The following is a 13,762-nucleotide window of genomic DNA, read 5'->3' on the forward strand; positions in this document are numbered from 1 at the left end:
TCGATATCCTGACCTCGTGTTCTGCCTGCCTTGGCCTACCAAAGTGTTGGGATTACAGGTGTGAGCTACCGCGCCCAGCCTAAGCTGCTGCTTCTTTAAAGATTCATATTCTCTATGAATTCTGGGGTATTTTTCAATATTCCCAGATTGTATTCCCCTATTCTTTATGCTGTATCTCCTCATTCTATTCTGTCTCCTAGCCCTCTGATATCTCCCATCTCTTCCTCTGTGCTACAATCTGTGTGTTTCCCACTGTATCTTCTAGTTCCCCAATTCTATCTTCAGATATGCCCAGTCTGTAGTTTAATCTTTTAGAGTTTTTAATTTCTAATTATATATTTTTAGTTCTAAAGACTTACCTTTTCAAAGACTTTGCCTTCTTCACAGTGTCATCTTAATGGTTTTAATTATTTCTTTTATTCCCACCCTCACCCCAATCACTTTAAACAATATTTACTACTTTGTGGGGGGTGCTAATCCTCCAAGATTGTGTCTACTGATTTGTGCTCACAATGCGCTGTTTTGGATTTTTGATGAGTTCATCTGAGTGAAGCTCGTTTTTGCTAGGCAAATATGATGCAGACTGCATTATGGGTATGTCTGTCTGTGTGCTCATATCGGTAATTTTCAAACTGAGATCCCTGTGGGTTAGGGATTTATATACTTTACATTTTGAGCTTCTTAAGATTTCATTAGAATAAAGGAATTAGTAGCTAATACATCTTGCAGTTTTAAAATTTTATGCTCTATGTCTCTGTGACAAGTGGGAAAACTCAAGCCACTAATTCTGGAGTATTCAGGGAAATAATATTAATTATAATAACCAGTTATTGGCAAGTACAATGCTTAGTAGCACAGATAGAAAATCATTTATTACGCTCAACAACCTTATAAAGTGTTATAAAAATCTTAAAAGGTTACATAATTTGTTCAAGATCACACAGATGGTGAGGGGTAGAATAAAAATTAAAATCCATATGCATCTGACCCTACAGCCTGATCACTTAATCGCTATTTATTCACCTAACAAAAAATTTACTGAGGAACACTGTGTGCCAGATATGCTAGGTGCTAAGTCTACTGGTATACAAATCAGATGTGAAACCTTTCAAATTATCTGTGAAGGATCAGTTTCTTTCTAAGTTTCCAACCCACTGCAAGTCAATATTTCAATGAAAAATAAGAAAAAAAAATACTACAGCAATGTCTTGCTACAAAAGTTTTTAAAAGTTTACCCTTACTTTTTGTATTCGTATCTCCATGGGCTGGTAACAATATCAGTTTGCAGACCAATCCCATCTGCAGATCACACCTTTGTATAGCGCTGCTTTATAGTAAATGGGCATACTGCTTTGAGGGGCTTTTTATATATTTGTGTTACGGAAATGACAGCTGTGGGTGGGTGACAAGGTGAAGACAACACTTCTAATAATAATGGCTTTATGTGAAGAGCAGTAATTAAGTATTTTAGGTCATAGGCTGTCTAAACTAGTCAGCACAAAAGGGTAGGAGGTGTGGAGACACAGGAGACAGGGAAAGGCATATTACAATTTAATTTTATAGAAGTCTGACAGTTCTGGTGAAAAATGAGTACCACCACTATACTTGCTTCCTCTGTCATGCTAGTCCTGTAATAGGACAGGGCAGCAGGTAAAGGCACAGTCAGGAGTACTGATCGTAAGAGCTCTGGGAAATTTGCATGTTTCCTTGGCTCATCAACCTGCAAACTGGATCACAATAAACACCTGAGACTGGCATGCATACTTGAAACAGCAGCAAATACTTCCATATTACCCTAAATGAAGCAGACACACAGAACTGCTGAAAGGTATTTAAAAGCCAAAAGATTTAAGAATTATCTGCACCATCATTCTCTTCTTATAGAAAGCAGGGAATTGATCACACACAACGAAACTTAACATACTGAAGTCTAATATACACATGCGATTATACTTTCTTTTAATAGCAATAAATACCACTAACTTTGAGATTTGGAAACTTATAAGAATGTTTTCATATGACACAGAAATAAAAATATATTTCTTTTTATAAGTTAAGAAGATTAATTTCCCAGGAATGAGCTTTAAGGTTTACCAAAGTTGTGCTGAATAGATTAAATGTTGAAAGCATCTCACAGCTACTTTCATTTTAATGAGCAAGTACAGCTACAATATTCAATATTTCAAACTTCAAACTGCATTATTTATCACTATTAGACTCAGAACTACATTGTTTTCCTGCAATTGTGGTTTATTGTAATCTTAATTCATTTTCTCAAAGACCATTCAACACATTTATACTATTCCAGTAATTACCATGCTACCCAGAAAAACAAGTGAACAGTTTTATTAAGAATTAAATGAGGGTATGGAATGTGATACAATACAAGTATGACACTGAAGATGGGTATAATAGTACTACTTGCACAAAAAGTTAAATTTCACTTCAAAAAAAAAAAATCACAAGACAAAAGAAAAAGCAATTCCATCATCATAAAGTAAGCTATTTCATGCAACGTACTAATACGCCCCCTCCCCCCAAAACCCCAACTTCCCAACAAACAAAAGCTATCTGAAAATACTGCCATGCTAACATATGAACCACGGTATATTCATTCATGGAAAAACACACTCATTAAGCAATTGATTAGATGAAATAACACAGTTTGCAATATTGTAAACTCACAGACCACAATGATTTCACATGAAAAGCAATTTCAGATTCACTCATAGGGTGAGTAATATGGGCTACATAGTTGAGAGATAATGTAAATATAAACCCCATTAATTCTCTCATTATCTTCTAATTATAAAACCTGGAAGCTTAGATAATCTGAAAAATTCATATAAAATTTGGCATACTCCGCTTGTGTTCCAAGAAATGACTTTAGGATATTTATAATTATTAGAGAGCTGTATAAAAAGCACTTCAAGGCCAGGATTTGACTTCTTAAATAACGATCATAATTTACATCACAGAAACAACTCCAGAAATGCATTTACTCTGATCAACTCTTATTCAGGACAAGGAACATGATTTTCTAGCACTTTATGTACAAGTTACTGCAAAGGGCCAGTTAATTTACAGACTGAATAAAATGTAAAATAAAGGTGAACTGGTACAGAGAGTGATGGGGAATATCCTCATTAAGTGAGTAAAGATCTTTCCTCGACTTTGAAGGGAGCTAGAGTCAACAAGTAAAAGAGATTGCCAAGCTGTAATGGATGTATGTCTCTGTAACAAGATGCTTAAGCATGCTTCCTGGAAAACGGTTTTATATTAGAAAATAGGAATGGCATTTTATGGGACAGCATTTCCTTCTATAGCTGCCAAAGTGAACACAGGCCTGGTCACCACATGGTGCACAAACTGAGAGCGTATTTCCAGTTGGGCATAATATCATGGAGAGAAAACCCAGGAGCAAGAAGCACCAGTCTCACTGCACTTGCCCATTCAGGAGGCCTGGAGGGGACTGAGACAACTACATTTTATAGTTCTGGGTTAAGTTTACCCATGATGTATAGATTGGCTACAAACACAGCAATAAAACCAAGTAAAAAGAACCAGAAAAAAAATACTCAGGATAAAAAACTACCCAGTCCTGTTTGTGATTTTTTTCCCCCCTTTTAGATTTAAGGTAATTAGAATAGATTGGGAAATGATTTAGGATTACCCTTCCCACCCTGGAAATGTAACATCCTACTTATGTTCCACGAAAAGAACACAGTAATTTTCAACAGCAAGATTCAGTTTCTCTAAAAAACAGGAGCACTTTGCTCTAATTTTCACAGAATGACTTTAGAAAATTTTCCAACATGAGAGCTAGAAATTGAGGCCATAAAGAAGCTTATTTAGTAATCAGGACCTGCCATAGTTAGAGCTCTTTGGAATGTGTCTTATACATACAAAGGTATCACAAATTAAATCTTCAGCATATTCATAAGTTCTTAAATGAGAAAGATTTCTAGTGACAGGTAAAGGCTCCCATCAGCAAATTAAATCTGATAACTCAATCTTTCCCAAGTAACAACTCAACATAGCTTCTGGAATCAAATGTAAAGATCACTCAATCATGACAATGTAAGATGAAGTACAGATGAACAATACATATGAAAAAAATTTTGTAAACCGCTGCAGTTCTAAAACAGATTTATATTACAAAGCAATGTAAATAAATATTGGGCTAGTACAAAAGCTCTTATTTACAGTTTTACAAATGAAATTGTATTCAGTGTAAATGCTGTGTTTTAAAGAACACAGTATTGTATCAGTAAAATGAGTTCTGTTGAGGGCATTACAGTTTGTTAGAATCAATGCATAACATATAAAAGGTTCAAGTTAACTCTGTTTATAATTTAGTACAGACAAACCCAGTTTAACCTGGAATGGCATCTGTTAAAGTGCTGAAAAAACAGGAAATATTTAGAAAACACTGTACATTATTAAAGCTTTATCAAGTCAGAATGTTAAAACTTCGTTCACATTTGTATCCTTTTGCCACAGGCCTGTGGGCAAGATTTTTTTTCAGCAAAGGAGTAAAAGGTAGAGGCCACTGCTGCTTTGATGATTTTAGGTTCAGTGGAATTAGTTTCTTAAAATAACTATTTATCCATCAACCATACCTTCAGGCCTCATAATCTGGTAAGTAATTAAATACTCAGGATAAGCCTGGAAGAGAAAGACAAATTCAAATAATGGTACACAAATTTTCCTGAAAGATAAATAGACTTTCTGTAAGTATTCCTAGTCTTAGGGAGGAGGTTCTAAATTAGTGTTGTAGATAAGAATCATCTAGGGACATTTTCTCAAAACATCTTTACCCTGACTACAGTTCTTTAGATTTTCAATCAGCAAGTCTAGGAAGGATACTAAGTTCATGTCTGATTTTAGTAACTGAGGTGATTCCGATACCTACCCCCAGTTCACAACACTGCTCTAGAACTACTTTTGGTTTTCACTGAGCGCAAAACACAATTATATACTTCTTTGCTACAGACAGGCTGTTAAATACAAGATTTCAATCATAAGAGCTAAAAAAAATCCGGAACAATTGACAAAATTTGAATAAAGTCTTGTTTTTAGGAATTTACAATCGAAATAGTTAATGGTAAAGGGATATGCCCTGTAACTTACTCTCAAACAGTTCACAAAAAAAATGTACAAACACACACACAAGGAAGGAAGGAGCGAATGATAAAAGAGAAAAAAGAGAACAAAATATTAACATTTAGGAAATCTAGGTAAAGGTTATAAGGGAATTCTCTTCACTATTTTTGTAACTTTCCAAATCTGAATTATTTCCAAATAAAATTTTTTTAAAAATCCAGTTAAAGTAGTATGTCTTGTCAAGAGATTAGTAAAAAGTTAAAGTATGCCTCTCTAGCATTTTTGAAGATGAACAAATAAAACTGCATTACCTGTTCTCCTCTGTAAATAACATATTCAGCTAATGCTAGGCCATTTACACTGGGCCGACCAGTGACTGAGTGATGACCTGGAGGAGAATGTGCCATTTTCATTGCACTGAACTGCAGGAAAGACTTTCCCAAGGTTACCCGGCAAAAGAGCAGCTGCCTATAAAATGAAAAGGAAAAGATCACCCTGAAGGCAAACGTGACACATAAATATGACAATGTGTGGACACGGCATAAGTTTTAATAAATACTTATAATTGTTTTTATCATTTTACCCCTAAAAAAACTTTTTAAGAATGTCTTCTATTACTCTTATTAATGAAATAATCTGTCAATTTAGTTAGTCCTTATTTTAACTATAAAACCTGAAAAAGGTAATAACCTTATACAGATGCAGACTCTACCACCTTGTTTGTGTCTCAGCAAAAAACACAAGTCAATGACAAAGTGGGAAGGAGAAGGTTTAAGGGTCTTCCATCAAGTGGCTTGCAAAGTTGGACACATGTCTAATTAAGTCTAGTTGATTTTTACCTTCAAAATACATTTGAAATCCATTTACTCTTAATTGTACTGTCACTATTAAGTCAAATCACTGAAATTTTCACCTGGACTATCACACAATGGCTTTCTAAACCAGTCTTCCTGTTTCTTCTCTAATTCCTGTCCAAACCTTTCCCATCCAAGTAATTAAAACAAACAAAAATTAGATCAAATCACTTTTCTGCTTAAAACCTTTTAGAGGCTGCTCACTGTACTTGGAGAAATTCTGTACAATGGCTTCAATTTCTTGAATCTCATTTTATGTTCATTCTGCCCCATGCACATTAGTTTTCTTTTCTTCACAAAGGCCAAACTTCCTTTATTAATGGTCCCCATCCATAAAATTTTCTCCATCACTGGAATGGGATCTATTTTACCACTCTTCCACTGGCTGATACCCACTCAATTTTCAGACTTCCTCTGAAATGGTACTTCCTTAGATAGGTATCCCCTCACCACCAGTTTCAGTAGATTATCCTCCCACTTCTCTCAGGCATGTGATTGGCCTTTCTTAGTTTCAAACAACCTTTTAGTATTAATGTTATTGTTTCCTTTTAGAAGATAACAGGAGATGTCAGTAGACCAGTTGATGGTTCTATCTTCCAAAGAAAAGGGAGGTGTTAGAATGTTGCTTATTACTAATAATTAGAACTATTTAGCCTTCAGACCATATATGACAAATAAAAACAGCAGTGTTCAAATTTACAAAATCTCAGGAAATTACATGCCTCCTAAACACTCCAATTTATGATCTAAAATAGAAGTGAGCGGGAGATCCTACACAGGAGGGCCTACTGTGTACTACCTATGCAGTCCTAAATTTAGAGGGATAACAGTAAGAACAAAACAAACACAAAGAAAGAACCTGTTTCCCTCCATGACTGCAATTCTTCAGCTTGGAAGTCCTTTGAAATCGGCTGGGAAGCTTTAAAAAATTCTAATATCCAGATCATGCCCCAGATTAATTAAATGAGATTCTGTGAGGGTGGGACACAAGCATTAATAGCTTTTTAATGTTCCCTGGATGATTCCAATGTGCTGCCAAAGTGCAAAATACTGCTCTAAGGGTTTTTTCTAGATCAGTGGTCAGAAATACAGCGTCACATCTGGGAACCTGGTAGAAACTCAAATTCTAGAGCCCCACCCCAGATCTACTAAATCAGCAACTGAGAAGGTAGAGCCTAAGAATCTGTGATTTAAACAAGCCATCTCGGTGATTCTAATGCATGCTAATGCTTGATAAACTACTGCTCTATATATTCAATAAGCAGTGCCCTGTTGAATAAATCTCAGGAATTAATCTTACTGGATTTTTCAAATGGCATAACTTTTTGCCTATAAGGATTTTTTAAGTTAGGGACAAGTTACTTAAATGATTTTTAACAAGTGAGTTAGAACAGGTAATTAAAAGTGGAAAAAAAGTGCAAAGTAGTTATTTGATTATTATTTCCTTTCGAAAAGGATCAATGTTTTAATTTTAAGTTCTTACAGTAGTATTGCAAATTGAAGATTAGGATCGTATCACAGTGGAAGAGAGGCTCAGGCACTGCAATCAAATAATTAGACTTGACAAATAATGCCATTTTAGCATTTGAATACTAGATTTTTAAAGAGTCCACAGAGTCCTACAATACTCAAGGGCTACAATAAAGCCTCTTTCATGCCTAATGTTACTTTCTACTCAGTATGCTTTAAGGCACCAGATATTCTAATGATTAGTCAACCAGGTCAAGTGCTTAAATTATAATTGGCCCATACGCATCATTTAATAAATATTAGCTATTATTATAATCGGTGAGAAGGCCAAAAGCAAACTAAAACATGCCTAGCGGCGGGTGGGATAGCATTAGGAGATATACCTAATGTAAATGACGAGTTAATGGGTGCAGCACACCAACATGGCACATGCATACATATGTAACAAACCTGCACACTGTGCACATGTACCCTAGAAAGTATAATAAAAAAACAACAAAAAACATGCCTAGCTTGCATTTCTAAGGCTGTCCAACATAATGCTTCGCCCTCAAAAATGTAACTAGTTCTTATCTGATTATTACCAAAATAAATGAGAACAAGTGATCTCTTACCTGTGGCAAATGTAACAAGATCTGTCTTTGTGAACTGGACACCCAGTACCGCCTCCAATTCCATATACATATTGATTGCTTTTGGAAGAGTTTTCAGCAAAATAAATGCCAGCTCCAAACATGCCACCTATGTATGCATGCCTTTCATCAAAGCCTTTGTGGATAATTGCATTCACAAAAGGAGACCCTGAAACACATATAGATGGGTAACAACAATTTAAAATTTATCTTAGAAGAAAAAGTAAAAAACTAGTTTCTTAGAAATTGAATTCTTAAATATACAGCCCCACAATAATAAAACCAAAACGAAAAAGGGTAACAAGTTAACTGTCAGCCAGCTTACTATTTTAGAATAAAGAACTGCTAACATCAACTAATGTTTCTAATAGAGTGCTGGTTCATGTGCTAAAATAAGGACACAGATTGAACTAGAAAAACAGATTACTTGAAATATCAATGTAAGAGTTACCAACTTGAAATATCAATGTAAGAGTTACCAAATGCCAGACTGCAAATCCATAAAAATCCAACACCAAGAGCCTCATAATTCACTTTAGATAGCAAAGCTAAATGCAATTAGGTCTTAGAATGATGCCTATGCCTGTGTGGTTTGTTTTTAGATATCAAGTGGCCCAAGTAGACTTTCACATTCTTTTTTTTTTTTTTTTTGAGATGGAGTCTCACTCTGTGGCCCAGGCTGGAGTGTAGTGGCATGATCTTGGCTCACTGCAACCTCTGCCTTCCGGGTTCAAGCAATTCTCCTGTCTCAGCCTCCTGAGTAGCTGGGACTATAGGTGCACACCACCACACCTGGCTAATTTTTGTATTTTTAATAGAGACGGGGTTTCAACATACTGGTCAGGCTGGTCTCAAACTCTTGACCTCAGGTGATCCACCCACCTTGGCCTCCCAAAGTGCTGGGATTACAGGCGTGAGCCACTGTGCCTGGCCCCACTTTCACATTCTTATTCTCTTTCTTATACCTCTTCTCTTCTATCCTTCCACTTTTGCCTTTCATCAACTGCGATACAAGGTTCTATCTGCAAATGTGGTGCTTTCCCTCACGCCCTGCATATTGACTTCCCTTTCCTCTTTCCTTGGGAGTGGAGTAGAGTGGCGGATGGAAAAAGTCAAGAAACCACAGCTAATTCATTTAAGATCATGTTCTCTGTCCACAGAGAGACAGTAAAATATACTGAATTCTACTTTACAGAAATACAGATGAATAGAATCACTTTTTGAATTAACTTGGGAAAACCAAAATTATTTATATTACAAATTAGAAAAACCACATTATAACCATCACGTTAACAGATAATAAATATGCTCTGTGTCAAGAGATTATCATGATAATTATTTAGGGTTTTGGAATAAGGAGTGCAACATGTTTAGATACTGCACATGAATCCATTCTGTTATAGCCTTTCTCCCAGGGTATAATGAAATTTACTGTGTTTTAAAGAACTTTACAGGTCTCTGAATTTTTTCTGCAATCAAGGACAAATGAAGAAATAGACTGGAACTACTATGGGTAATGTACTTGAAGGCCTCACAAATACTACATTAATATATTTAACTTTGCTAAAATTTGAAAGACTAACCAACACCTGCCAGCTTATAATACAAAAAAGTAGACAATTCCAAGAATAAGAAGTAATTGTGCTTTCAATTTAATTCTATGGTTTCAATTCTACAGTCATTAGAAACCTCTACAGGTTCAATAACAATGGCTGTTGTCAAATTGTGTGGGTTTGATACTTAGAATCAAAATCAGAATAGGATGTATATCTTCTTCTGAGGTGATTCCCAGGTCTTATTTTTAATTCAATCAACTAGTTAAAAGTAAAACACAAAATTTCTTAGAGTGACCATAAGCAAAATTTACTATTTAAAGAAAAAAGGAAAAGATAGTCAACACTCTCATTTCTATTTTTTGTTGTGGTAATCTTATTTAAAAACAATCCATTATAAAATACACAAATTCAAAAGAAGTTGAAAACATAAATGTAAAAGTTACAGAAATACTAGGTTTATTATAAAAGAATGACATAAAGAATATACAGGCTTATTATTATTTCATATCTGAACAAAAAAAACTATCCTAATGTGGAGAACAGTGGTAGAGTCGGTAGGGAAGAATCTTACCATGAAATAGCATTCGTTCATTGGCATGGTTGTGGTTTTCTTCAGAAACTTCTTTTCTCCGGTGAGTATATCTTTCCCATAGTTTCTTGTTACAAACCTTCTGAATCTATAAAAAATAAACCAGAAAAACCAAATCTTTAAGTATTACTTACTGACTTCTTCATCTAAACCAAAGATAGGCCATACATTTAGCTAGAAGGTAGGCAAAACTTTTCTCTGAAATATAAAATGTGTTATTCTAATCAACTAAAAATACTTTGTCCCAACCATAAAGTTGGAAGTATAGGTACATTTTGAAGATTAAAAAAATTCAAAGAAAAGAAAGGCCATATGTGAAGCTCAGGAATACTGTTAATTTATTAAAACACTTCCAGTCTCATTAACTTAAAACTATTACAAAAACACCTCCAAATCAGACATGCCGAGTTTTTTCTGTATTAAGTACTAGAAATTTCGAGTATCCTTTTTCCCCCAATGTATGTGTCTCAGAGTGCCATATTAATCTGTTTAAAATTAAGAATATTTGAAATAGTGTCCCCCAGCCCCCAACACACACACAATTACTCCCTCGACCTTCTAATTCTGAAAATTTTTGTCTGCAAAAGATTTTAAGGTGGATGTTAGTCTCATTAGGAGTATTTCTAGGAAAAAAATTCACAATACTAGCGTCGTTTCTTAGCTGTGCTTAAAGGTGCTACAGCCCCCTGCTGGTTCCTAGAGCACACCCGGAAGCTGATGGTGTTAGTCTTGGCTCAAATAACGCAAAATATTACCACAGATCTAATCAAGGACCATAACTGTCACAAATATATCTCATTTATGCATTAAAAAGGAACAACAACAACAAAACCCTGTTTCATCACTGAAAAAATTTTCATTAAACACTGCATGAAAATACCTTTGTTAGAGGAAGAAAACAGTGTTATCTTTCTCAAATCCAACTACTTTAGAAATCAAACACACAATCTCTCTCCTGTTCTCACTCCTAACAAAACTCCACACATTTTGTTAACGCTTGTAGACAAAGCGGACTTGACTGAAATGTACCTGTAGTAGGCACGTATTTCTCTGATTAAATATTATACTCATAGTATGTTATGAAACAGTAATACAATACAGCTGAAAGATTTGATACTGTTCAGAGTTTAACATTTGTGTATTAGAAAGGCATTTGCCACATTTTCATTCTAACTTTATGTCTTATTTTTACAATTATTAGGAATATACTGCATCAATGTAGTTAATACAAATTCATTATGCATGAAGTATGGTGTGCAGTTTTGATTACTATAGTTCAAGAAAAACATAATGTTGAAAAAGTTCCTAAGAAGAGTAACTGAAATCAGTAAGACAGGACAGTCACCAAATGACTCAAAACATTTTAAAAATATATATTTTTTGGAAAAGATGAAGAGAGTACTATTAAAATTTATAAAAAGGTAATATATTTGGGGACTTTCAGAAACCTGTAGTCAATCAGGATAAAAAAGCAAGCATTGTATGACTATAAAGATGGTATCTGCCACATAAAAAATTCAGCTTTGTTACAGTAGAGTACTTTAACAGTACTTTATATAAAGTCTTGAACCTATAGTATTTAGCATTACCCCAAGATAAAGCATAACCCGTACACTTGAATATGTTCAACAAGAATTGAATTATTATCAGTTATTAAAAATAGCACAGGGATTTGGAGAATATTAACCTTCCAAGGGTATCTTCTTCCCCAAAATAGTCTCTGATGCCAAGTCAAGAACTTACCAGGCTAGACAGATTATATTCTTATGAAAGTTACTTATGGCTTCAGGCTTTGAAAACTATGGTCTCAGAAAACTTTACTTTCACTAATTTATTACCTTAAGAATATTATATCTGTTGAAGATTCCACCTGCATGACCTCCATCTCTGTGCTCTCGAACTGTACTTTGCATCTGTCAGAAAAATGGTTTGAAATATATGTGCATTAGCATTTGTGTATTTTCTGATTTGGGGAACATGGTTCTTGACTCATCTGATTCTACTTTTGAGAATACAAAACAGGTTGTAATATTTTTGTTATTCAAAGAATATGAGGGCTGGGCATGGTGCCCCACTTTGGGAGGCCGAGGCAGGTGGACTGCCTGAGTTCAGGAGTTTGAGACCAGCCTGGGCAACACAGCGAAACCCTGTCTCTACTAAAAATACAAAAACAAACACAAAAACAAAGAATATGAGTCTTATAAATTCATGAGTAATATTTTCTAGAGACAGTTATTAATCAGCTTGAAAATAGCATTTATAGGTGAAAATTATATAATGCAAACTAAAGGAAGAAGAAGAAATAAGAGCATACAAAGTGAACTAAATATACAAGGCCAACCTACTATTGAAGGTATATGAACATACCTCTTCCTCCACAGACTGAAACTCTTTATCATCAGGAGACAGATCTATGAGAATTGTTCCACTACCAGAGGTGTTCAAAGTTAAATATGGGTTAAGACCTATGAAACAAAATTTGAAGGTAGAAAAATAAATTGCCAATAAACAATGAACATCAAAACCAAAAATAACTACCTAATTTTTCTGATGCTTACTACCAATTTTTTTTTTTAAACTTTTTTTTGAGATGGAGTTTCGCTCTTATTGCCCAGGCTAGGCTGGTGCAATCTTGGCTCACCACAACCTCCGCCTCCTGGGTTCAAGTGATTTTCTTGCCTTAGCCTCCTGAGTAGCTGAGATTACAGGCATTCGCCACCACAACTGGATAATTTTGTATTTTTAGTAGAGATGGAGTTTCTCCATGTTGGTCAGGCTGGTCTTGAACTCTCGACCTGAGGTGATCCGCCCACCTCAGCCTCCCAAAGTGCTGGGATTTACAGGTGTGAGCCACGGTACCTGGCTGCTTACTATCAATTTTAAAAAACGTTTTATATTGTAATAATTTAGATATTTTCTAAGGCTGAAAGTACAGAGTTCCTATGTCCCCTTCACCCACTTTCCCCTAATGTTACCATTTTATATAACCATAGCACATTTGTCAAAACTTATTAACTAGGCCAGGCGTGGTGGCTCACGCCTGTAATCCCAGCACTTTGGGAGGCCGAGGCGGGTGGATCACAAGGTCAGGAGATCGAGACCATCCTATCTAACCCGGTGAAACCCCGTCTCTATTAAAAATACAAAAAATTAGCCGGGCGTGGTGGTGGGCACCTGTAGTCCCAGCTACTCAGGAGGCTGAGGCAGGAGAATGGTGTGAACCCGGGAGGCAGAGCTTGCAGTGAGCTGAGATCCAGCCACTGCACTCCAGTCTGGGCGACAGAGCAAGACTCCATCTCAAAAAAAACAAAAAAACAAAAAAACAAACACTTATTAACTAAATTATTGACGTCATTTTTTCACTAGTTTTCCCCATTAATGTCCTTTTTTTTGTTCTAGGATCAAAACCAGTACACACATCACAATGCATTTAGACTACTACTTTTTGACCTGACAAGTTATAAGGGGTTTTGTGGAAATATTTCAGAAAATCTTTCTCTTCTTTATCTCCTATTCTTAATGAGTTTGTAACACATTTTCTTCTTCAAATTACTT

At 35.3% G+C, this 13,762-nt stretch overlaps 1 protein-coding gene across 5 annotated transcripts in view; it reads right to left on the reverse strand.

The window, feature by feature from the left end:
- Positions 1–2,232: 2,232 nt before the first annotated feature.
- TNKS2 (tankyrase 2) overlaps positions 2,233–13,762 on the reverse strand; it is a 66,562-nt gene continuing 55,032 nt past the window's right edge. For all 5 annotated transcript variants that reach the window (XM_003903991.3, XM_021943472.2, XM_009214962.3 and 2 more), the window contains 6 exons: positions 12,575–12,672; positions 12,046–12,120; positions 10,190–10,295; positions 8,045–8,231; positions 5,418–5,574; positions 2,233–4,668 (listed from right to left, as the gene is read on the reverse strand). In XM_003903991.3, the coding sequence (XP_003904040.1) occupies positions 4,606–4,668; positions 5,418–5,574; positions 8,045–8,231; positions 10,190–10,295; positions 12,046–12,120; positions 12,575–12,672 (686 nt within the window). In that variant the 3' untranslated portion in view covers positions 2,233–4,605. The remainder of the gene's footprint in view (positions 4,669–5,417; positions 5,575–8,044; positions 8,232–10,189; positions 10,296–12,045; positions 12,121–12,574; positions 12,673–13,762) is intronic.

The sequence above is a fragment of the Papio anubis genome, chromosome 11 (assembly GCF_008728515.1).
Source record: "Papio anubis isolate 15944 chromosome 11, Panubis1.0, whole genome shotgun sequence".
Taxonomy (NCBI): Eukaryota; Metazoa; Chordata; class Mammalia; order Primates; family Cercopithecidae; genus Papio; species Papio anubis.